Below are 22,944 nucleotides of genomic sequence, written 5' to 3'. Positions count from 1 at the left end.
TGATTGGAACATGTTGACTCATTGCACTTTGTTTCGGCAATTTATACCTCTTTTCCACCAAAGCAGTTCTAGACTCAAGGTGGTTAGAGAGCCACGTCATTACGTCACCGTATACGTCAGTTACGTTGCTGCTTTCCCATAAAGACTCGTGCCAACTTCGAAGCAACAATGATACAAACAAGAAGAAGAAGCAACAACAACAGTGGCAGACTACGCGTTTGTACACCAAACACGGCAGATATAACGTATTTGTGCTGCTCGACAGGATTGAGATGGTTGTTAGCCTCGGTTGTAAGCTAACCTTAGCTTTTGTTGTAAGCTAACGTTAGCCGGCAGAGCACAGCTAACTCACAACGCAAATGTGTATGAATTTCACCATCAGTCAAATGTTCAAGGGATTATTCACTCCTTATCTATTCACCACTATGCGGTCTTGTTTGATGTGGTTGGTCTCAATAACCCCGCCCGCTACACCCTGACGTAAGCGTTTCTTTCTTCTAGTCCAGCAAAGAACTGGTGCCACTCTGGAACCAGTTTTTCTGGCTGGGAGCTGGTTCTTTGTCGGTCGAAACAGGAAAACTAGTTCCAAATTAAGCACTGGCCCAGAACCAGCACTGGAACTGCTTTGGTGGAAAAGGGGTATTAGACTCTCCGCTGGTTACTAGCTGCAGGGAGGATGACTCAGGAGGACTAACTTTTCACCAGCAGCTCCTTAACCTGCCTTAGTGGTAGAAAGTACATTTTTAAAGGTTCTTGTGCTTATGCTACTTTATACTTCTGGTCCACTACATCACTGAAGGAAATATTGTACCTACTTCTTACTCCACTACATTTAGTTCACAGCTGTAGTCAGATCTGTAGCTACAATTGAGGATGCAGCTGTCATGTCCTCATCTGGGAATTTGGGAGGTTTAATGACATGAGGAGGGGTTTACATTCATGATTATCATCCTTTACACATGCTCGGTTTTATACTTTTATTATTAGACTTTTTTAAAACTAACATTAATATATTTCTTGGCAACAGGAATAAGCTGTAAATACAACACATATCATCACGTATTAAGTTGATATAACCTTAGTATTTCAAAAATCCAGTTTGCAGCCATGTCTATAGTTAATACTTACTTTGCTGATAAAGATTTTGCATTCAAGGTTTTTGAAATATACTGCAACTTCACTACTACTGCTGCTTTGTATTTTCTAAGGTTATCAAAATACAATGCAACCACCCAGTTATATGTAAAACTTGGCTACATGTTCAAACTACAAACTATCAAGCACAAAAAAGCACAAAGACAAACATCCAGATAGCAATATGATAGCTCCAGAACAGCTACTAAATGGACCCTTCTTTCGTCACTGGTGCTGACTTGTGTTATTCTCACCAGCTTCACAATTTTATTATTTCCTTTTCACCAGTTGTGTGATGTTTTATGTGATCAGTTCAATCAATCAATCAATCAATCAATCTTTATTTGTATAGCGCCAAATCACAACAAAGTTATCTCAAGGCACTTTACACATAGAGCAGGTTCTAAACCAAACTCTTCAGGTTTTAACTTTAAAGAGACCCAACATTCACACATCACACACAGTTATGAGGTATCTAAACAAAACATGTTTTACAGACAGTCAAGGGCATGTAATGGAAATCCATCTGAATATAGCTAAGGCAACAGACCTCTTGAATCACTCCGTATGTGCAGAGGAACCTGTACTAAGCTGATTAAGCGATTGCATGCGGAAGGACTGGAGTGCTGCTGGTCGTGCATCTTCCTCTTGCTGATTGGAACCGGGCAGAAACAGCAGTGTGCAGCGGTAAGAGCCAGTTAATAACTTTATGAGGATCCTTAGCGCTTTGTCCATATCATTAATGCTCTTCACACTCATAAGTGGCTTAAAGCAATAACCTGCCTGCCTACCCTTGTGGCTAACTTTCATAGGAGCCTGCATTGCACAGGAGGGTGGTGTTTTCCCCATCACATTAACTCATTGAGAGTTTGGTGAACCTGGGTTTTCATCTGTGTGAGCAGAAAAAGACACAGTGGGTATTTTTTCAGTGTGGCTTTGGTCAGTGTTGGATTTTTAGCCACACTAGCTGTGCAGATGTAGAGTACTCCACTTTGGTCCAGACTGAAAATATCTCAGCAACTATTGGATGGATTTTAATAAAACTTTGTACAGATATTCATGATTCTGAGAGGATGAATCCTAAAATCATTGCTGCTCCCCCAGTATTACTTGCAGCAATGAGATTGACATTTCTGGTTTGAGTTAGATGTCTTAACTGTGGGATGGATTAACATGAAATTTGGCATTCATGTTCCCTTCAGGATGAATTTTAATACTTTGATGACCCCTTCATTTTTTGCCACAGGCAGGTCAAAAATGTAATTTTCCCAATAATCTCAGCTGTACCTTGTGTACAGTGCTAAATTTGAAAATGATTGAATGCGAACATGCTTCACTAGTGAAATTGGTGAAATATTTTAAGAAAATATATTATTGTATTTGATGATGACCTGATTTTTTCATATAGTGCCACCAGCAGGTCAAAGAAAGAAGAAACAACACCTCTTGATTATTGAAAACCTTAATTATAATTATAGGTGTTTATTCAAGTGTTATAATAGCAGTTGGAAAAACTTTTATTCAAAGACACCTGACCAATGAGCCATTAAAAACAACAACCAATCCTCCCTCACTGCCCAGAGCAGAGCATGAATGACATCAACATACACTACCCACTAGAAATTAAAAATGACGCAGGAAGAAGCACATTCAAACAGGAGCTTCTTAAACAACAACTAAACCCCTTTTTGCTGATCTTTTTAAAATTGGAGAAACTACAAATCTAATTGTATCCACTGACCCGAAACCTGACACAGAGCCATTATTCACCATTACCCTTCACTGGCAACAAGGATACTGGCAATTAAAGAGCAGGGACCCATGGGACTCTAATAGCATAATGGAAACTGTCAGTATTTATAGAAATGGTAAAGTCATGGTACAGGGGTTATTGGACGCCTTCCCAGGACAGTTTCCAGGCACTTAATTCTCCGGTAGAGAGAGAAAACACCTCTCTAGCCTCATACCAGTGGCGCAGATAATTGAATTTTGGTGTCTAAACACAGTGGCGGCCATTGGTGTTCTCTATTAGTCTCCCCAAACCAAATTCTAATCCACACAGGTACAAATGACCTGATGGCACAACAGGAAAGAGTGGTCCTGTCTCTTTTAGTTGACACTGAGAAGGTATGTCACACCTTACTCTAACACAGTGATGTACACTCTGTTACCAAGGAAGGATATTCACCCTCACACAATACAGAAAGTGAATGTCGGCATCTCCAGAGAATGAACTGTGCTCAAATGTTCACGTTGCCCATTACCCCTCTGTTTTAGTGGTTTAGTTTAGACTGTGGCTGCAGGTTTTCATTCCAACCAAGCAGGAGCACACCAGACTTGACAGTTGATTTGTCAAATCATGTGTTCTTGATGGGTTGGAACAAAAATCTGCAGTCACATGGCCCTTTGTAGAATAGTTTGGACACGCCTGGTTTAGTCCTACCTTTCCGGTAGGACTGAGTATGTCCTGCTGAGAGGGTGCAGGTCTAGCTCGCCTGTGGTTTTCCTCAAGGATCAGTTCTTGGACCCATCCTGTTTACTGCTTAGGTGTTTCATCAGTAGGCATGGGATGTCTTTTTTGTTGCTATGCTGATGGTACCCCGCTGTACTTTAAAACTGCTCCAAGCCCTTCTGCAGCCATGCCACGCCTGCCTTAAGTACATAAAGGCCTGGATGAGCACAAATCTCATCAAAATTAAACATTAGCAAAACTGAAGCGCACCTCATTGGCACTTCACACCAGATTTAGTCATTCTCCACACCTCATCTCACTGATAATGGCAAGGACACCCCTCCCTCCCTCCTCAGTTACTAATCTGGGTGTTAGGTTTGACCCTGAACTTACCCTCTTGATGACCATGTAAAACATCTATGCAAAACCTCTTTCTACTATCTCAAAAGCTTCTCTAAACTCCTCCCCTCCCTTACCCTGTTAGATGCAGCAAAACTTGTCCATGCCTTTATATCCTGAAGATTGGACTACTGCAATGCATTCTTCAGAGGGATCCTTGGCAGGGCAGAAGCTCCAGCATATTCAGAGCTGCGTTGCCAGGATCATGATGACAGTGCGAAAACACAAACATATAATACCAATTCTGTTTTCTGTCTCCTTCAGGACTGAATACTAAGTCCTGCTACTCACATACAAATCCATCAATGGATGTTAGTGAATTTTACATATTTAGGCTCAAGCATGGACCTTGACGTCACATCATGCACTATCATCTTGGCAGAGTTTATCTCCTTGAGACAGTGAAGGCAATTGTCTGTGGTGTTTTGGAGAATGGAGGAGTCACTTTGATAATGGTGGCGCAGCATTGCTGTGGCAGCCAAGGTCAGAGGATATGACTGTCTGACTGCCTAAACCCACAGATGAGTAACTGTATTTCGTTGTTTGTAGTATAACAAACCAATAGGCTAATTCCATTACTGTAGATGCATTGAGTATGACCATTTATGGGCATAGAGTTTCCATGGTACTATCTGTGAAGGCTTAAAGACTATCCACGGGGGACTGTTTCCTCAGAATTGTGGTGGCATCATGCATTGGACGGGTGCATTGATAATACTTGATGACTGATTGACTGATTCTCCTTGGTTGAACTTCAATAAACACTTACAGCGTAAGACATCCTGGTCTCCTGTACAGTTTCTCCACTGCAGAGGTTAACCATTGACAAACAAATTCTCCATAACAATGCATATGTGCTTCCCAACCTTCAAGAATTGATCATATCACAAGCCTCCACCCACGCCCTCAGATCTATCAGGAGCTCGCTCCTCCAGGCCTCCAGTACTTAGCTCCACACTATGAGTGATCAAGCCTTCTGCTCTGCTGCACCACGCTTGTGGAACAGTCTTCCTACCCATCTGAGGGCAGCACAGACCCTCGTCTCTTTTTAAAAAAGGCTTTAAAACCTTTGTATTCAGGAAGACTTTTTTTTTCATATTAACGCTTTTACTATCTTCTTTATGTTGTGTGTTCTGTGTTAGTAATGTTGCAGCACTTTGAGTTTTACATATGAATGAAAAGTGTGGTACAAATTAAATGTATTATTTATTAGTCAAGTTAAAAGCAACAAGAAAGCAACGTGATCAGCTGCTGTGGGGAGCTCAATCTGGAGTTCAGGGGGAAGGAATATATTTAATTGTCCCCTTCTCAGGAAATGAGACAAAACCTTCCCACTGAAATCCACTTGCCTCTCTACTTTGTGCTCCCTCTTTCTCCTGACCCTCCCGTCTAGCTTTTATTCTGTCTCATGCACTGTCAACATCATCTGTTGCTGCGGAGCAGACAGGCTCAAAAGCGAACCCTTTTACTTTCCTGCAGGTGGCTGATGTGACTGAGGCAAGAGGCAGCAACAATCCCTCTTCACTCACTTCCCACCACCACCTTGTTTCCTGTATAACACAAACTCACTCTCCCTGCCAGGACCACATTCTTGTGAACCAAAGGTGAAAAAAGCTAACTTGCATGTAAAACCAAAAAGGTATCATGGCACCACTTTATTTTAATCCCTCATATTTAGCTTTTTTTGCAGTATATGTAAATAATGAATAACTGGTTTATAACACAATATGATGTTCTATGCAACCAAATTTGAGTTTTTCAGACCTTTGCAGCCTTTGAAAGTTAAATGTTTTTTTAAAAGATTAAATCCACTCAAATGCACCTCAAAACTCGGCAAGCAGATATTATAATTATATGCTTCCAAACTCACAAACCAGTAGGATTGTAGATAGTTTTTTTTAGCTTTCGTTTGTGTTTTGATTGAGTTTACTATACAAAGAAATGTTTAAAAATGAGATCCCTGTAACCTACCTCTTCAACCCCATATTTAGCATTTATTAACAGTATGAAGACTTAGTAAATTGTTTATAATGTACTATAACTGTCATTGTAATAGAGACATTTTAATTTGTTATTCATATATTCATCTTACTCCTGTGAAACATCCATAGAACAGTTAATGAATGATTGAATACAATATATCACAGTTGTAATATTTTGTATTTATGTATTAAAATATTTGTGAATACCGTTTATACAGTTCATGACAACTAGGCTCTTCAGCTGCATCTCATGAAGGCCATTAGATTTGGCTGAAGAGCTTTAGAGAAATGTAGTAGTCTAAGTGGATCTTGAGTTCAGATTTTTTTGTCGAACTGTTTCCAAGGTCAACAATGAACCCTCTAGCTCAACATGTCTTCATGAACAAATGTATAAATATTTTGAGATCTGCCTGTCAATGATTTGTATGTGTAGTTATTAAAATGTTTTATAATACAGAAGGAGTTGTTTTAGTGTATATATCATTAGATATGATAACACTGTATCATGAATCAACTGTTTATACAGCAGTTAGAGATGCAACTACATTTATCACATGCTATACTTATACTGTATTATCTATTACTAACTATTTGTACATGAATATTTGTGTGTTACTGGTATCTCTGACTTTCTTTTGTATAAACGTATATCATGGAGACACTTACTTACTACTTCTCTAAGTTTGTAAGTATAGCATTATCATATTTGACTGCAAAGTTTTGAGGTCCTATTAATGCATTTAACACCATGAAGTGCTTCCAGTTACATTGAAAGAATATGAATGTCTGCAAAATTGGATGTTGGTTTAAAAAGTTAAAATGAAAACATTTGAAATATAAAAGGTAATGATTTGGCAATTCAAAGCACCTTAATCACAGCTCCAGACAGTTCAAATAAAAACTCACAGCTATTTGGTCGGGCAAATTAAATGAGCATTTTCTTTTTTTTCTTTTTTTTTTAAATTTCTGAGCTTCTTGCTGTGTGGGAACATTCAGCAATGGCTCAGCATGTCAAACCATGTCAAGTGTTACAGTTCCTTTCCTGTTTCAGGGGGAAAAAAATATCACCCCAGAGATGAATTAAACTAAAAGACTTGTCTTCAGACCCTTTCCTAAAATGATTAACCCTTGTAGAGAGCATTATTGAGTTCTGAGTGGTTGTGCTTTCTCATTGCCTGTAATTGTTCTTCTTCTGTTGTTTCCTTCATCAGTCTCTCTCCTCATTATATGAAAAGAAGGGAAAAATGTCTGAATAGAGGAGGGAGATTTTCCCACAGTCACTCAACACAGAAAATACGCCATTGTGGCCAGGTTCCCATCCCAATGCCCTGCTGCACGGTCTGCCATGGTCTGCGGGACAATGTTCTTATAATTGAGTGACATTTCTTTTTCCTGTTTGAAAAGTGAGTGATGGAGTATACAGTTAAATGCAACTACAAGTGTCAAATTTGAGCCAGTCCAGTCTGCAGGTATGACCGTGTCTGATTGTTTCTTATTTGACTGCAGGTGAAAACCCTGAACAACGAAATCTACTTCAATTATTTTAGTTGTACGATCAGCTTATTATGCAGTTACACTAATGTAGATACACATCTGTAATTATGCTAATTTCAATACATATAACCATTCAACTTGTGAGCCATGTGTGGAATCTGTGTGCCAACCACACTGAGCCCTTTCAACTCCTAATGAGAGCTAAGTGACATTTTATTCTGCCTGAACCTCTCTTAATAATATCGACATTACCCACAGCATACTACATTTATAATACAGTTATAGTTACACATTAAACTACCCAACACTTACTAATATGTAACTAAAAACCTATACAGCTTATGAACCTACTCTACAAACTTGAGTGCTTATATGTTGCTTACACCTTTAAATCTGTGGTAATCCAATCTTTTACATATGATATACTGAATTTTGGATGGCGGGAACTTATACTACTGAAGGAGTATTTTAAGGTAACTTCTTCACTTGAACTTTATTATTATCCAGAAGGAAATTTGGTTTGAATACAGGCAGTAAAAAATACAAGTAGGAACACACTGATGATGATGATGATGATGATGATGAGCACAGAAATGTGCAATATATATGTTTAGTAAATAAATAAGAATAAAAATCTTTTTAAAATCTATTAAAAAGTTAAAAATGTGTTAATAACATTTGTGCCATCCTGTATAATATATAATCTTTATTTGTGTACACCTTACATACAATAAATGCAGCTCAAAGTGCTTTACAACAAAAAGAAATTAAATACATCAAATGCTTCACATAAAAGGAGCATTAAGCAATGTTTGAAAAAAAGAACAGAAAAGACAGCGGAAAGAAATGAAAACAATAATGTAATATAAGATGGTATATAAGAATAAAAATGGCAAGAAAAACAGAACATCATAAAAGTAGCTAAAAAATAGAATAAAAACAATGTATAAAATCAAGTAAAATATTAAATAATAAAATTAATAAATACGTAAAACAATAAGTAATAAAACATACATAACAACATACATTTAATTATTTTGTATTACTCATCTAATTTTCTAACTAATATTTTCAACAGGTACGTATTTCAGGTCTCTTTCATGGATACTGACATAATTTATAAGGGAGATCATTTCTTATAAAGCTAGATTTCTCTCTCATTTGAAAATGTATTCATCAGTTCATGTAGATTTTGGAATATAAAATAAAGTTATTTTATGAAAAAAGTCAAAAGTCTGGCATGGGCTTAATTGGTACTTTGGCACAATTTAAACCTAGTTAAAATAAATATAATATATATATTGTTTTCAAAGCATTAAAAACAGCAATATATGTTTTCAGTAACATGTTAAATATTAAAAACTTAGGAAAAAACTCCTCCTGAGCAAAATCTTAAAAGTTTGACTTCAGATGTAACTCCCTTTGTTATCATCATTTTCATACGTAAATTTAATTTATTTACATATTTTTTCTCAATAAGTGTAACGGATTACAGTTTACATTTATTTTGTAATTAAATAACGCTGTAACTAGTTACTCCCCAACACCAGAAGTAACAAACAAGAATCGATACGTATGAAGTCTACGCACAACAATTGATCTGCGTGTGCGTGTACGTGTACGTGCGCGCACATCGCCGCCTCCTTCCATCCAATCAGCGGGCAGTATTCTGCAGGCGTTGAACTGCAATGGCGGAGACAATGAAGCAGACTGGAAATCATGCTCCTCCTCACGAATGCGGCAAAATGTCTAGCTACACGGACTGCATGTGTGTGATACTAAAGCTTCTAGCAGACTTCGGGAAAGAGGTTGGTTGTGGAGAATTTAAGCCCATGTGGCTCCAGGTAGAGCTGTCTTTCAGTGCATGTTGTCAGCTAGCTACATGCTAATGTTTTTAGCATCAGTGCTGCCTCTCAATTCATTCATTATTTCTCAGCGTTCAAAGTGGATGAGTTGTAAAGGCGACACAGGTTTCTGCTATGTTATCTCATCTAAAGTTTTACCAGCTCACAGTTATGCATGTAATCTGATGGCTAAAACAGTCAGTTCGTCTCAATACATCTAGGCAAAGTCTCTTGATAGTCCCCACTCACAACTTTTATCATTGCACCTATATTAAACAACACTGAAGTAGGTTTTTCTTGCTGCAATTATTCCTCTTGTTCATATAGACCATTAGAAGATTTGTTCATTGGAGCCTCATATAAGCTTCACATCAACTTTTAAATATAGTGTTGCCCCAAATGACTGTGTGGACACGCTGTGGATTTTGTCCCCCATCACTTACTTTGAAAGCACATTTGAAGGGAATCTTTTAATAGTCAGTATGAACAGGAGGAATTATTACAGCAAGGAAAACCTCTTCTCATTGTTCATATGTACACCTGACTGTTTTAATACAGACATGAACAACAGTTAACGGCTCCTTTATACATATACCATTAATATTCACATAAAATGACCCCTTGCCTCTATTACTCCATGCATGGATCCCTTTATTCCTGCTTTTTGTCTTGTAAAGCAGGAGATAAGAAAACAATGTATGAACATAATTATTATCAGCTCTGTGTACACTGCATTTCTATGCTGTTAAAATGTATGAATTAACTTAAATCTACTACTTTCATCACCTAGTAGTAGTAGTAGTAGTAGGAGCATTACACTACTGTCTTAACAAGCATTTTTTTCAAATATGTATATTATTTTAACACTAGGGCCACAAAACACATGATTATTTTCATCATTGATCAATCATCTTTTTACTGCGTAGCCTATAAATGATGTTTGATATAGAAATGTTCATATAGAACAAAAAAAGCAGCAAATATTCACATTTGAGTAGTGAGAACCAGAGAATATTTGGTACTTTTACTTGATAATTATTATAAATCATTAGTCTATTTACCCAACTTGTTCCTGATTTAATTATCAGCACATTTATTAGTCAAATAATCATTTCAGCAGTGAGGAAGAAGCATTCAGATCATCAGTGTAACAATGTAAAAAAAAAAACTCCAGTACAGAAGTATAAAGGAGACTGAAGTATTTTAAGTATTGAAAGCAAAAGTAGAAAAATGGCCGCTATGACTAATATGTTATTATTACATTATTAATAGTGTTGTAGCTGGTGGAGCTAGTTTTAAGTACTCTTATACAATTACTGTAGGTAGTTTAATCTAGTGGTTCCCAACCTATGGCTCAGGCAACTCGTAACAGGCAACTCGTAACTCGCAACTCTCACTCGTGTGAGATAATTCATTGGAGAGGAAAGAAGAAAATACTTGGATATACAAATCTTTGCTTTTTTGTGAAATGTTGGATAATTTTATCTGATTGAACGTCACACTGTTACTGAAATTAAAACCCTGTGAGAAGGTGAGAAGGCGAAAAGGTTGGCAACTACTTGTTTAACGATGTGTTGCATTTTAAAGATGATCTTATTTTTAATGTAAAATCTAATTAGATAAAGTTAATAAAAAAAGTGCAATATCTTTCACTAGAATGTAGTGGGGTCCAAGCGTAAAGTCACATATCAGTTCTACCAGTAATGTGCAGTTTGATGTTGTTGATCTGCTTCAGGTTAATGTTCAGGGCAGCGTCACCTCATTTTGTGTTTTTTTTTCTATGAAGCTCAAATTAGGTGATGCTGCTTTGAGAATAGAAGTCAACATCGATGCTGTGAGTCCTGCGTCATCTCCAGCTGCTCATGTGTACAGCTGTTTGCAGCAGCACATCACTAAGTTACAGGTAAAGTGGCTACACACTGCACGTCTCTCATGTCGGTTAAATTGCATAACGTTATTGTGTTTGGGCTAAAACCTGTCTGCACAGGTAGGTTGAATTGAGGAGCAATACGTCATTATTTGAGAGGACTTTTAAAATATATTACCACCTTTATTTTCTGCTTTGAATTAGTCTGTTATTCAAATTATATTATTTGTGCTTTGAAACATTATCCTTTCTGCTTCAACTTGAGTTTTCTGTTTATTCAGGCTGTTTCAGAGAGTCTAAAAACACTGGCGGATGCTGACAGTCAATCATCGTCTACAAAGGACGGCACATCAGACAATGCTGTTGCCTCTTCTTCACTCAAAGAGCGAACGACTGCTCTGTTTGAGCACGGTCCTCCCAGCTCAGAGGCTGTAGCAGAAAGCAAGTCGGCGGCTGATGACGTCATGGTGCAGATCAGAGCCGGGAAGTCAGAGGTTGGTCTCTGTCAGCAGATCTGCCAGCTGTTCACGCAGTGACATTTTTGGAGCCCTCTTTACTCTCTGTCAAGCAAATGAATAATCATAAGTAATTGCTCCCGAGGATGTGCACATGATGTGCTGCAGCGAAGCGAATGCTTGATGTAGACCTGATAAGCCGAGTTCGGCAGAGAATAAGGGGTCCTTTAGTGCTGTGGTCGGGTAGAACAGACCACATTGCTGGAGGGCTTTGAGAGAGGGCCAGGTCCTTGATGGATTATGAAGTGGATGCTCATTACTCTGAGATTGCATGTGGATGAAGGACAAGAGGCCCCATTATGTTGTGCATTTATTTTGGTAGCCAAGCAAACAGTATTCATATTCCATCATTTGATGATGGCAAGCAATTCAACTTTTTTGGCTACCTGAAATAATTTCCCACTGCATTTCTCATTCCATGTAATGTAAATTGCTGCACTGTGTTTGCCTCAGACCCTTAGCATTAAGTAGGCAGAAAACAGTCTGAATTCCTGACACCTATCAATACCTCATCAATCCATCATATGTCATTTGTGTTGTCTCTCCATTGTAACCCTAGATTGAGCGAAGAATATCTGCATTTATGGAACGCAAGCAGATGGAGATCAATGAAAACAATGTACGCGAGTTTTGCAACGTGATCGACTGCAATCAGGGTGAGAATGGGAGAGAGGTTGGGGGCAGGGTGGAGAGGGAGCCTGCACACAGATTGCCAATGTTTGGGAGAGAGCTGATTTCCACAGGCGAGAGGTCAGGCTGAACTGCTCCAAGAGTGGAGCTGAAGTAGCTAACACACTCAGCCTCAAAACACAACCAGCTTAGTCCAGAAAAGCATGAGACAGAGGGCCCTTTTTTAATTCAGATCCTGTGTGAGAGACCAGTAATAGAAATCAGGACACACTAATGCCAACAGTCGTAATTTTAAGTTTTTTATATATATATATATAGTAATTATTTATTTATTTTTTAATCATGTTTAATTAGATTTTTACATTACAGTCTAATAACATTTAGAATAATATTTTCTTCCCTGTAGAAAACAGCTGTGCCAGAACAGAAGCAGTATTCACTCCTTACCCAGGTTTTAAAAGCCATGTGAAAGGTAAGAAATTACATATTTTCATTTATTTATTTATTTTTTAATTATACACATTATTTGGAAAAAGGGCCATCATCTTTAAAATTCTTGTTAAAACACGACTTTATAAAAATTGTTGTTTATTTGTATTTTTTGGTATAATTAACATTAAATGTTCTTACATGTATGATATCAAAAACTGTTTAGGCTGAGCTTGCAAAACAATTCAAAGCACACACGTTGTTATCACTTTAATCTGAAACTAAACTATCTGATAAATGACCCCTCTCTGCATCATGCACGCTTGGAGTGTTGCTGACTAGTCTGTGGTTAAAAATGGGTTATGTTTATGTGTGCTCTGTTCCTTGGCTTGGGCAGTAACACGGGTGGTAAATACCTACGGGCCACAGACTCGTGGTGGGGGAGGCCAAGGAGGGGCTGAGGAGCAGCAGAGGGGGCTAGGGGCCAGAGACTGCGGAAATGTAGCCATACAAGAACGACTTCAAAACATCGAGGCTCACCTTAAACTCCCAACAGGTGAGAAAGACATAGAAGATTTGAATTCTTATCGTGCTGAAATCAGTGTGTCTCACTTAGATGTGATATTATTCCACATCATTACAGACTCTTTGATACTTTTGGTTTTAAATGATAGGAAATGTGACACATTGAAATATACTTATAAACACATTGTAGTGTTACTTCATGCAAGAACACTCGACATATTTAAACATACACCAATTGATTCCTTTTTTTTTAACCTGAAATAAATATTGTTACATTATTCATTTTTCAGCTAAACCTCCATTTTTTATGACCCTATATATGTTTATTGAATTTTTCGTGTAAGATCATTCGTATTCAAGCGGTTCACCACATGTTTTATTCCATAGCGGGCCCGGTCCCTTCGAGTGTCTACCAGAGAATAAAGAAGCTGGAGGATCGTATCCTGGAGTTGGAGGGACTCTCACCTGAGTACTTTCAGTCTACGGTGAGTGTTTCAGCTTTGAAATAGATACATGAATGGCACTCAGAAATAATTAGTCAGTGTTCTGTCAGAGGTCACACACAGGTCTTAACTAGTGTCGTTTTGACACTGACAGTCACTCAGTAACAGTGTTCTTATTAAACTTGTATTTTACAGATTTTATTTGCTCATTTTGTACCAATATGTTATTTTTAGACTTCATTTGAACAAATTAGACAGATTGAAAATGTATACGTATGCTTTTTCTTTACTGCAGATGCTTTTGAGACTTTTTGGTCCTCTTACGTTTAAATGATAGCACACATGTTCAGTAGCCATGTTCATGTTGGTATGTGTTCCATATTTTCATCTCAGTTGCAAATACAACTAGAAAAGTGACTAAATAGTTACTGATCCCTGCTTTTTGAAAATTCACTTAGACAGGTAGTGATTTGGCATAGATGATTGCCTTCAGTATATTGTGTATCAAAAATTACTAAATGACTACTACTAGTACTGTCATTATCAGCAGCAACATATTATGTTAGTACTGTTTCAGCTGAACCTCTTATGTTTACTTCAGTGCTTGCTATTGAACCCCTCGCTTGGCATGCACCTCCTCTGATATAAACAAAGTAACCAGCTGATAAATCTTTTAGCAAACAAGAAGTATGAACAAACGAAACACAGGGGTTTCACTCTATATGTGTATGATAGAAATCAAGCACTGAACATGATGAGACATTAGAGAGTCTGGCTTAAGTGTGTGCATCACAGCTGGGAGAGAAACCTTGACATCTGCAGCTAAGGATTATTTTAAATAAATAAGACACTGATTCTTTACAGGCATAGTTAAATTTGAATAATATGAGAAATCAAGTAGCAATATTATGAATACATTTTAAAAAAAGGAAAATCTAACCTTTTATATCTTAAATCAAGGTCCACTGACTTGCTTTTTCCAGAGCTTCAGCCTCATATTATATAATGTGGTTTGCTCAGTTGTCATGGAGTCGAGATGTTCAAATCTTTACAGGAACGTCGTGTGTTTTTCACATGTGAATCTTTTTCTCGAACTGAAAGCACTAAGAATAAGTAAGAATTTAACAGTATGTCAAACAATAATCCCTTAAGAGTATATTTAGGTCATCTGTTTCATCAGCTCTCCATCAGTTGGAGGATTTATGTCTACGATGCATAAACTGGTCTGTAGAATATTGGTCAGCTGTGGGGAAAGTTATTTTAAAATGCACTCTCCTCACTAAGAGGAGTTTGTGGGTGATGCTAATGGGATTTCCCCTGATTTGCCCTCATACTTCAACACGTTTTCCTCCTTGAGTTACACTTAAGTTGATTTGAATCAAAAATGCAATGTGTTTGGTTAAATATGCGGCAGGATCTGGGTCACTGCAGAGCGCTTAAGAAATAAGGACATAACAGCCCTACATCTTAGTTTTTAGAATAGTAAGTAGTAGTAGGTAAGTCATTTATTGGACTTCATATTCAACCTGAAAGACTTGAGCAGAGTCACACAGACTCTAATTTCCCATCTTGAAGGAGTCTGTCCAGCGTGTGTTTAGTTATCTGAGTGAGTGTGCTTGAGATGCTGCATGTCTCTTCACACTGGTATTTCTCTGCACAGCATGCTGGTTCTGTGAGTACGCTGCTCTCCATCTGCTTTTGACTCACTGCATGTTTGTGTGAGCAGAGCAAGAGATTTCGAGTGTCTTTGAATAAACTGATGGGATCTTTTATATTCGGAGTACCACTTTTTCCCCCCCCTTTTCTTCTTCTTTTTTGCAATTTCTGAAAATACTGTAGTTTGGTGTTTGCTGAAGAGCTGTGCACAGTTGGCCCACGATATCAGGAGCTACGTTTTAACACTAAACAGCAAAGGAGACTCCTTCACGAATTATACAGCAACATTAAAATGAAGGAACGAAAACCTCTGGAGTAAAAACATATTTCATAGACACGTGCCACGTAACCATGACGACCCGTGTTTGTTGTTGTTGTTATCTCTCCTGCTATTACTATTACTTATTTAAAATTTCAAATAATGGCAAAGTACCATTAAAAATAACCTCTAAAAATGAAATGTGCTTCCCTCATAATCTTACTTATAAAAGATCTCTTCTTTGTATATACAAGGAACAAAGTACCATACTTGAATGAAATATTCAACCAAGTTATTTTGTTATTTCACTAAGTGTTATTCTAAGTGAATTTTAAGAAATTCCAAACCTAAATTTAAGTATTTCAAGAAGTGACATTGAGTCTCTTAGTAAAACCTTTTTTCAGTCCTTCAGAGATTTTTAAAGCCAAAATAATGAGAGAAATTTAAAAAGTAGCTCAGTACGCTTCTCAAAGTAATTATGAAGGTCTAATATGTGTTTTTTTTTCCACAGAGTCACCTGCACAAGCGACCAAAGACATCCCCTGCTCAGGTTGGTAGTTTGGTTACTTATGGACACTTTCATTGCACTTTATGAGTATAAGAAAATCTGTTTGATTGATTGATTTTAATTGGCAGTGTTTGGTTTGACTTTATCCTTCAGGCCTGCAGTCTGACAGAACTGGATGAAAAGATCAGCGCAGTGAAAGCAGCACTACTGAACAGGGTGAATGAATTCGGGCCTGGATTTGGAGCAGAGGGTCCACTGTAACAAACAAAAAGCACCAAACACACCATGTCTATAAATGCATTGAACATGCATCATTAGTTTCTTTTTTTTCATTCCACATCAGCAACATTTTCCTTGTATGTGAATAAAAACACGGAACATTTCATATGAGGTTTATATCATGGACATTAGACACATTTTCGATATGAGAGTAGAAAAAACTGTATTCCTCTACATAGTTTTTTAGTTAAGTGAAATATAATTATGCTGTAAATAAAAGTATTTTTCCTCTATGAAGACTTGGACTCATAATTCTTTCATTGTTAGAGAAAAGAGATATAAGAGGTATAATTATTTTCATCATCATGATTATTAGCTATCAATATACCATTTATTTTATGCCTTCAGTTGTCTCGTTTATATAGATGAACAGTTCAAAACCAAAGACCTTCAGTTTACTGGAAGGAAAGCAGCAACAACCACTTTGAGAAGCTGTTATTAGGGAAGTTTTGCTTACGTGATTAATCCATTACCAAAATAGCTGCACAATTAATTCTTGCTGACTGACGTAATCAACAAATCTTTTTACTTCTAGTCGACAATATGAGTCTAAACTAAACTTTTAAAAAAACAGGAGTTTGTTTAAATCAATCTAACTCAGAATGAATTCATCGTGGATGTTTAACATTTTCATCTTAATGCTGGGGAGGTGTGTGCGTGTTGATGTCTGTGTGTGTGTGTGTGTGTGTGTGTGTGTGTGTGTGTGTGTGTGTGTGTGTAATTGAGATGAATCTGAGAGAGCACCTGATTTATCTGCCTGACTGCTGTGTGACGATGATCACCCCTAATGGTTGTCATTATAACAAATGACCTGATTACTGCAACTCTGTTTGGAAAACATATCGGAGACCCAACAAACCAGCATTAAATGGGACGCCGCTGCGTTTGACACTGTGACATGTTTATAAAAGGCTTTCGCTTAACTGAGCAAGCGGCTGAAGCAATAATTATCATTTTATTCTGTTGTAAGTAAAGCTGTTGTAAAGAGATGTTAGAGTGCTGCTTTCAAAATCTTACTAAATTAAAAGATACAAGTTTTATCAGCAAAATGTAATTAAGGTATCAAAAGTAAAAACTAATGAGAAAGTAATAAAAGTACAATTTTAAAAATAAATAAAAATGATAAAGTGCCCCCTGTAAGTGGTATATTATCATATATGACATTATTAGATTGTTAATACTGATGCATCAATGTGTAAGCAGCATTTTACTTTATTTCTAATCAAGGTTGAGCTAGTTTTGTTTTCGTACTTTATAATCCAGTGGTTCCCAATTTAGGGTTTGTGGCCCCTCTAAAGGTCACATGATAAATCTGGGTGGAGGGTTTGAGATGATTATTGAGGTAAGAAGGAAGAAACATAGTTCTGCTACACAAATGAGCCCCCAATTTAAGCTTTTAGTCAAATATTGGATAAATTCACCTCAAACTGTTTTAAGTGAAACCTTCACAGACATTTAGGAGGAGGAAAAAAAAGTTACAAAAATGTTGTTTGAGGCAGGTAGTTGAACCAGTTCATGGTCAACAAAGTGATAACATGTAACAGACTGTATTTTAGGACCACTGGATTATTATATAAATAGTGTATGACATTTTTAAATTAATTTTGCAACAGGTGTGAGAAGCAGAAAAAGAATAAAAGAATAGAAAAACTACTTTCTCACATCTCTGGAAATTACTGTAAACTCCCCTTCCTTTTCTTTGCAAATGCTTTTTGTATGTCATGTCAAGAGTTATTTCAGAGTAGATTGATTGAGTGACCTGAACACAATAGAAGACGTTGCATTGTGTTTTTTGGGGGCTTTTTTTGTCAGGAGATATTTCATTCTCAATGTGGAAATGGGGGAATTTTTGTTTTTCTTTCTTTTTTCTTTTTTTTTTTTTTACCCCTTCTTTCAGGTGTACCTCGCTTGTTCGGTTCTGTCCTTGTCTTGCTCATAGACTGGAACCTTCTAGGCAACAAGGGGCCACAATGTGCTGCGAAGGGGACCACTTGAGCTGCAGGGATGTGGACGAAGGGGGTGCTCATTGTTCCCCGGGAGCTTTTGTCTCAGACACAGTCCCCTTATGAGGGTTAATGAGGACAAATTGGTCTGAGTGTAACAAATGGATTATGGAGTTGGACAAAAGGTTGTATTTTGCAGGCTGCGTTTGCTGGGATCCACCCATCATCTGCCTATTGAGCCGGGCACGCTGACTAGCGTCTGCATGAAGTGGCTCGCTAAATATTTCATTATCTTTATCCTGTCTGTTTTATTACATGAGCACATTATGTGTGCAGTTTCCTACACGTGAATCAAACTCAAATGTAAAGTTACCACTATGTCACAGTAATATAATTTGTTAATCACGGTAATAACCTGTTTTCTTCCATACAGCTTATTTCATGAGTACAAAGTCAATATGTCAACATTAGTGTCAGTGGTTAGTGCTCCAAGGTTGGGTGGGCATAGTGTACCCTTTCAAATGAACAAAGACCCACTTCCTCATTGACTCTATGTAATTCCTGCCTGTCAATCAGTCTTCCCTCTGCCTGATTTCTCGTAATGTTCTTGGGAACCTCGGTAAAAAGACACAGAGGTGTTCCTTGTCTTCTATGGGTCCAGTCGTTTTTTTTTTTTGTTTTTTTTTTGGTGGGGTCGAAGGAGAGGATTCATATCCATTCATATCTCACAAACTCTTAATGGGCTCCAAACCCTCCAAAAAGAAAGCTCTTTCCTGTGACTAGTCAGCTCCAGTCTTTATTCATCTGTGGCTCCGTGTCAAAAAAGACTGTTGCTCGTTTGTGCCCTGAACAATGACGAACAAGGCTGAATCTCTAGCTGGGAACAAAAGACAGAAAACAGGCTTTTCACTCTGCAGAACATTAGATTCTGACACATTTTGCCATGGCAGTTTTTTTCTCCATCCTGAGTGCTGTGGCTCTGGTCTTTTAAAGAGACCACCTGTTGGCAACAAGCCTGTTCTTCATTACAGACAGGCCTATTATCACAGGATGAGGAGCGCCACAGGCTAACTTTTTTAAGTTAACCCTGCTGCAGTTTCCAAAGCTGGCCGATTGGGAAACATAGATTACGTATTACCACTGGAAAATCTATTTATGCTTGTAAATGTTCTATCTTGTTTTTGAATAAGGGCTTTTGTCACCATAAGAGGGAAGTACTTCATTCATGCCCTTGTCAGTCACAAATGTCACAAACAAAAGGGCTCGGATGTAGGCACATTCAATGTTCTTTAACTACAAATTTGGAGCCAAATTCATATTCATTGTTTGAAGAAAACCCAAATGTACTTACTGTAAAGTTGTTGATAGTAGTCTCTTGTTTTTCATTGACTTATTTTCTGGCCTCTGGAAGATTTTGTTCTTCCTTTCAAAGCGCATTTGAGCAATTTCAACCCTCAAATCTTAGCATAACTCGAGGACGATAATGATTTTCACAACTGCAAACTAGCAATATGAAGCAATCAAGTGTATACTTCGGCTTTCAATTGGACAGGATAAACACAGGCTGATGGCAGCCAGGAGTTTCTGCTTTACTTTATGAGCACATTGCTGGGAGATTTTAAATATTCAGCTCTGAGGACCTACACAATAATACTACCCTTGGATACACCACTAAAATTTAAAGAGAAGTTAAATTTTTCATGAATAACTTTTGACATGGATTTGGTTGTATAAGCATAAAATTTGAACATTGTGTAGAGTAGACTTTTTGTTCAAGTGTCTCCAGGACAGCAAGGGGGCAAACTGTCCTTTTCCAAAAGCGTACATTAACACAGTAAATACCTCTGTCATGTTCATGCCATCACTCTCGGAGTACATCCGTTGCAGTCGCACTTGTTTCATGTTCACAAACACCCAGAGGAGGGGGCTGTGTGCACCTGTGACCCTCCCCCACAAAGCACAGACAGCACAAGAGAGGATCCCCCTGCAGCCCACAGGCTTCAACAAGAGGCAGTCAGCTGCTCTCTGTGGCCCTGCTGCATGGTCCCCAGGCTCTCTGGAGTTAAATGTGCCTGTGATATTGCCAGGAGGGAGCAGCGGGAGTTGAATTCAGGCAATTACAATCAAGTCAGGGCATAGTTAGTGCGTGGGCCCTGGCAGCACCTGAGCTGGATGCTGATGAGACACTTAGCCCCAAACCCTCATGCATTGGCCTAGTCGCCCCCCTCCACCCTTTCCCCTCTCCCTCTCCCTTCCCACAGCAGCAGACCCCCTACTGGACACTTCCACTTCCCTTCACCTCATTTAGGCCTCTAGAGCTCTCTCACCCTCTCTCTCCCTGGCCCTCACATTGCAATACTTCTGCTTTATATAGGTGGCGTGGAGTACTGCACTCAATCACTCTTCATTCATTCACACTGTACAATAATACACTACTACTTCGATATTGTCCATCAAGCACCTGTGCATAGCAGAGCTTCAAACATCATTTGATCTGTCATGCCAAGTTCTTGAGAAATATGTGAAGAGTTATTTCTCTTAACACAAAATAGAACTGCAGGTAAGTATAGATAAGCTGCTTGTAATCATTTCTGTTGCACGTTAACGCACAGAAGAAAGCGTTCCTGACTTAACCCACTTTTATTACACATTGAACCATCGAGCTCAAGTCCCATTACACAGCTATATCTGCACGGATATTCATTTGCAGGTGGCTGACAATAGGATACATGATGATGTGTTACGGCAACAGGAAGAGAGAATGGAAAGGGAGGTGTGGTTCTTGAATATCTATGACCCAAGAATATGGAGTCAGGCATCACAGCAGCACTCTTAGCCCCTTTTCCCAATAAGATGCTCTCAGCTCTTTCTGAGGGAAAGCCTCCCAGCTCCCGCCCTCTCTCAGCCACCACACTTTGCTGAAGTGTCATTAGGACTGTAAAGGGCAGGTTGCCATAGAACTCGGATTGCTGCAGATGTATGGCCCCATAGATAAAACCACCACATTTTGAATGTAAAGATCTGAGTGTGGCACCTAATACGAGGACCACACTGGGGGCTACGCCGACTGGTTCTTCATCTGTACTCTGTGAGCATGCATCTTTCATGTGTTGCTTTAGTGCTCTATTTTGTGAGATTGCTAGCTTTGCTCTTCAATCCACTTTCATTGTCTATCTGTGGCTGTGCTTGTTAGTTAGAGCTGGACATAGTATTTCGTGGAGCCAAGGGGAAAGGTGGAACACCTCTTTCACAATTTTTGCCATAATGGTTGTCTTTTGATTTTTCCTGGGCTTTGGAGACTACCAAGGATTGTCTCTTTGAAATTATTCCATTTTGGCAGAGAAAAAGAAAATGGATTGCGCTGATCCTGTGTTGTTCCTGGGGGGACGGCTGCAGTATTATCCTGGGCTGACACCGGTGGCGAAGAGGCAATCACAGTGGCCCTCGCTCTGACAAAAACACTCCATCTGCAAGGAGAGGAGGAAATCACACCACAATGATGTCTGACTCTTCTGCCTCACTCTGGCAGCTGGGCCCTGGGACCCATGAACCGCTACACAACCGCCACCACAACGGCTGCTATACAAACGCACAAACACGACACTACAAATCAGCAGATGTAACACACAAAGGCAATGCACCTGCCATCACATAACAACAGGGAAAGAACAGGACGTTTGTTCACAAAGTTTCTTTGCCTCCTCAAGGCTGGTTAAAACAGTCTATGTTTTATTTCCTGTATAATTACTAGTATTATTATTAGTAGAAATAGAAATGTGAGAGGTTTTAGTATAGTATCATTAGTTTTAGTTTCTTTTGTTTTTTACATCTTGAGACAAATAAATCCACATCCACATATTTTTCAAGCTTTAAACCCAGTAAATGAACTGTTTGCCTACAAAACACAAATACCATTAGGATGTCAAACATGCATGCACACACACACACACACACATACACACACACACAAGATGAAAGATAAGCAGCCATGTAGCTCGCCCTGTTAGTATTCAGTAGTGTCACCTCTTTCCCTCCGTGTCCCATACCTGGGGATCAAACGCACCTCTTTGTGAGAGAGGACTGACCCCCTGCTATTAGCAAACAGAAGAGAGCCCAGCTGACACCACTCTTGAGATGTGCCATGCAGACGGAGGCCTGTGATTACAGCACAATCCTGAGGAGACAACCCTCCACCCTGCTCCAGCCCCAACCTCCTGCAACCCCCCCTCACTCCCCACACACACACACACACACACACAACCCACCCACCCCCACCTCTCCTCCACGACAAATTCACCTATTTCTGAAATAGATGTTAATCTCTCGCCCAACTGACTGCCTCTGAGACCTCGTTGACACACATATAGCCATGCCCAAGCCATGAATAATCAATAGGGGGCTATTTTCGTGAACATATTTTCCAGAACAGGTAATTTCTTGTGACTATTACTCTGGCAGATTAGAATCTGAGATTGGACTTTCAGATTGGCGGAGGAGGTGGGTGTTCACATATAAGTCTATCTATGTGTGTGTGTGTATTCATGTGTATGTATGGAGGACCTCTCTCTAGAATAGTGTAACACAG

The 22,944-nt window shown here is 38.7% G+C and overlaps 1 protein-coding gene across 1 annotated transcript; it reads left to right on the top strand.

The window, feature by feature from the left end:
• Positions 1-9,149: 9,149 nt before the first annotated feature.
• On the top strand, positions 9,150-16,644 carry mbip (MAP3K12 binding inhibitory protein 1). The gene is made up of 9 exons (XM_053335677.1): positions 9,150-9,269; positions 11,092-11,208; positions 11,454-11,666; positions 12,247-12,343; positions 12,724-12,789; positions 13,144-13,302; positions 13,659-13,756; positions 16,141-16,179; positions 16,291-16,644. The coding sequence occupies exons 1-9, from the start codon at positions 9,150-9,152 to the stop codon at positions 16,396-16,398; spliced, it is 1,017 nt and encodes a 338-aa protein (XP_053191652.1). The 3' UTR covers positions 16,399-16,644.
• Positions 16,645-22,944: the final 6,300 nt, after the last annotated feature.

Source organism: Scomber japonicus, chromosome 16, assembly GCF_027409825.1.
Source record: "Scomber japonicus isolate fScoJap1 chromosome 16, fScoJap1.pri, whole genome shotgun sequence".
Lineage (NCBI taxonomy): Eukaryota > Metazoa > Chordata > Actinopteri > Scombriformes > Scombridae > Scomber > Scomber japonicus.
The sequence above is the reverse complement of the archived record's forward strand: the minus strand, read 5'-3'. Positions and strand labels throughout refer to the sequence as shown.

Coding starts and splice junctions, on each gene's coding strand:
- mbip (XM_053335677.1), top strand. CDS start 9,150: ATGGCGGAGACAATGAAGCAGACTGGAAATCATGCTCCTCCTCACGAA. Junction 12,790..13,143: donor TTTTAAAAGCCATGTGAAAG/GTAAGAAATTAC, acceptor TGGCTTGGGCAG/TAACACGGGTGGTAAATACC. Junction 13,303..13,658: donor TCACCTTAAACTCCCAACAG/GTGAGAAAGACA, acceptor TTTATTCCATAG/CGGGCCCGGTCCCTTCGAGT.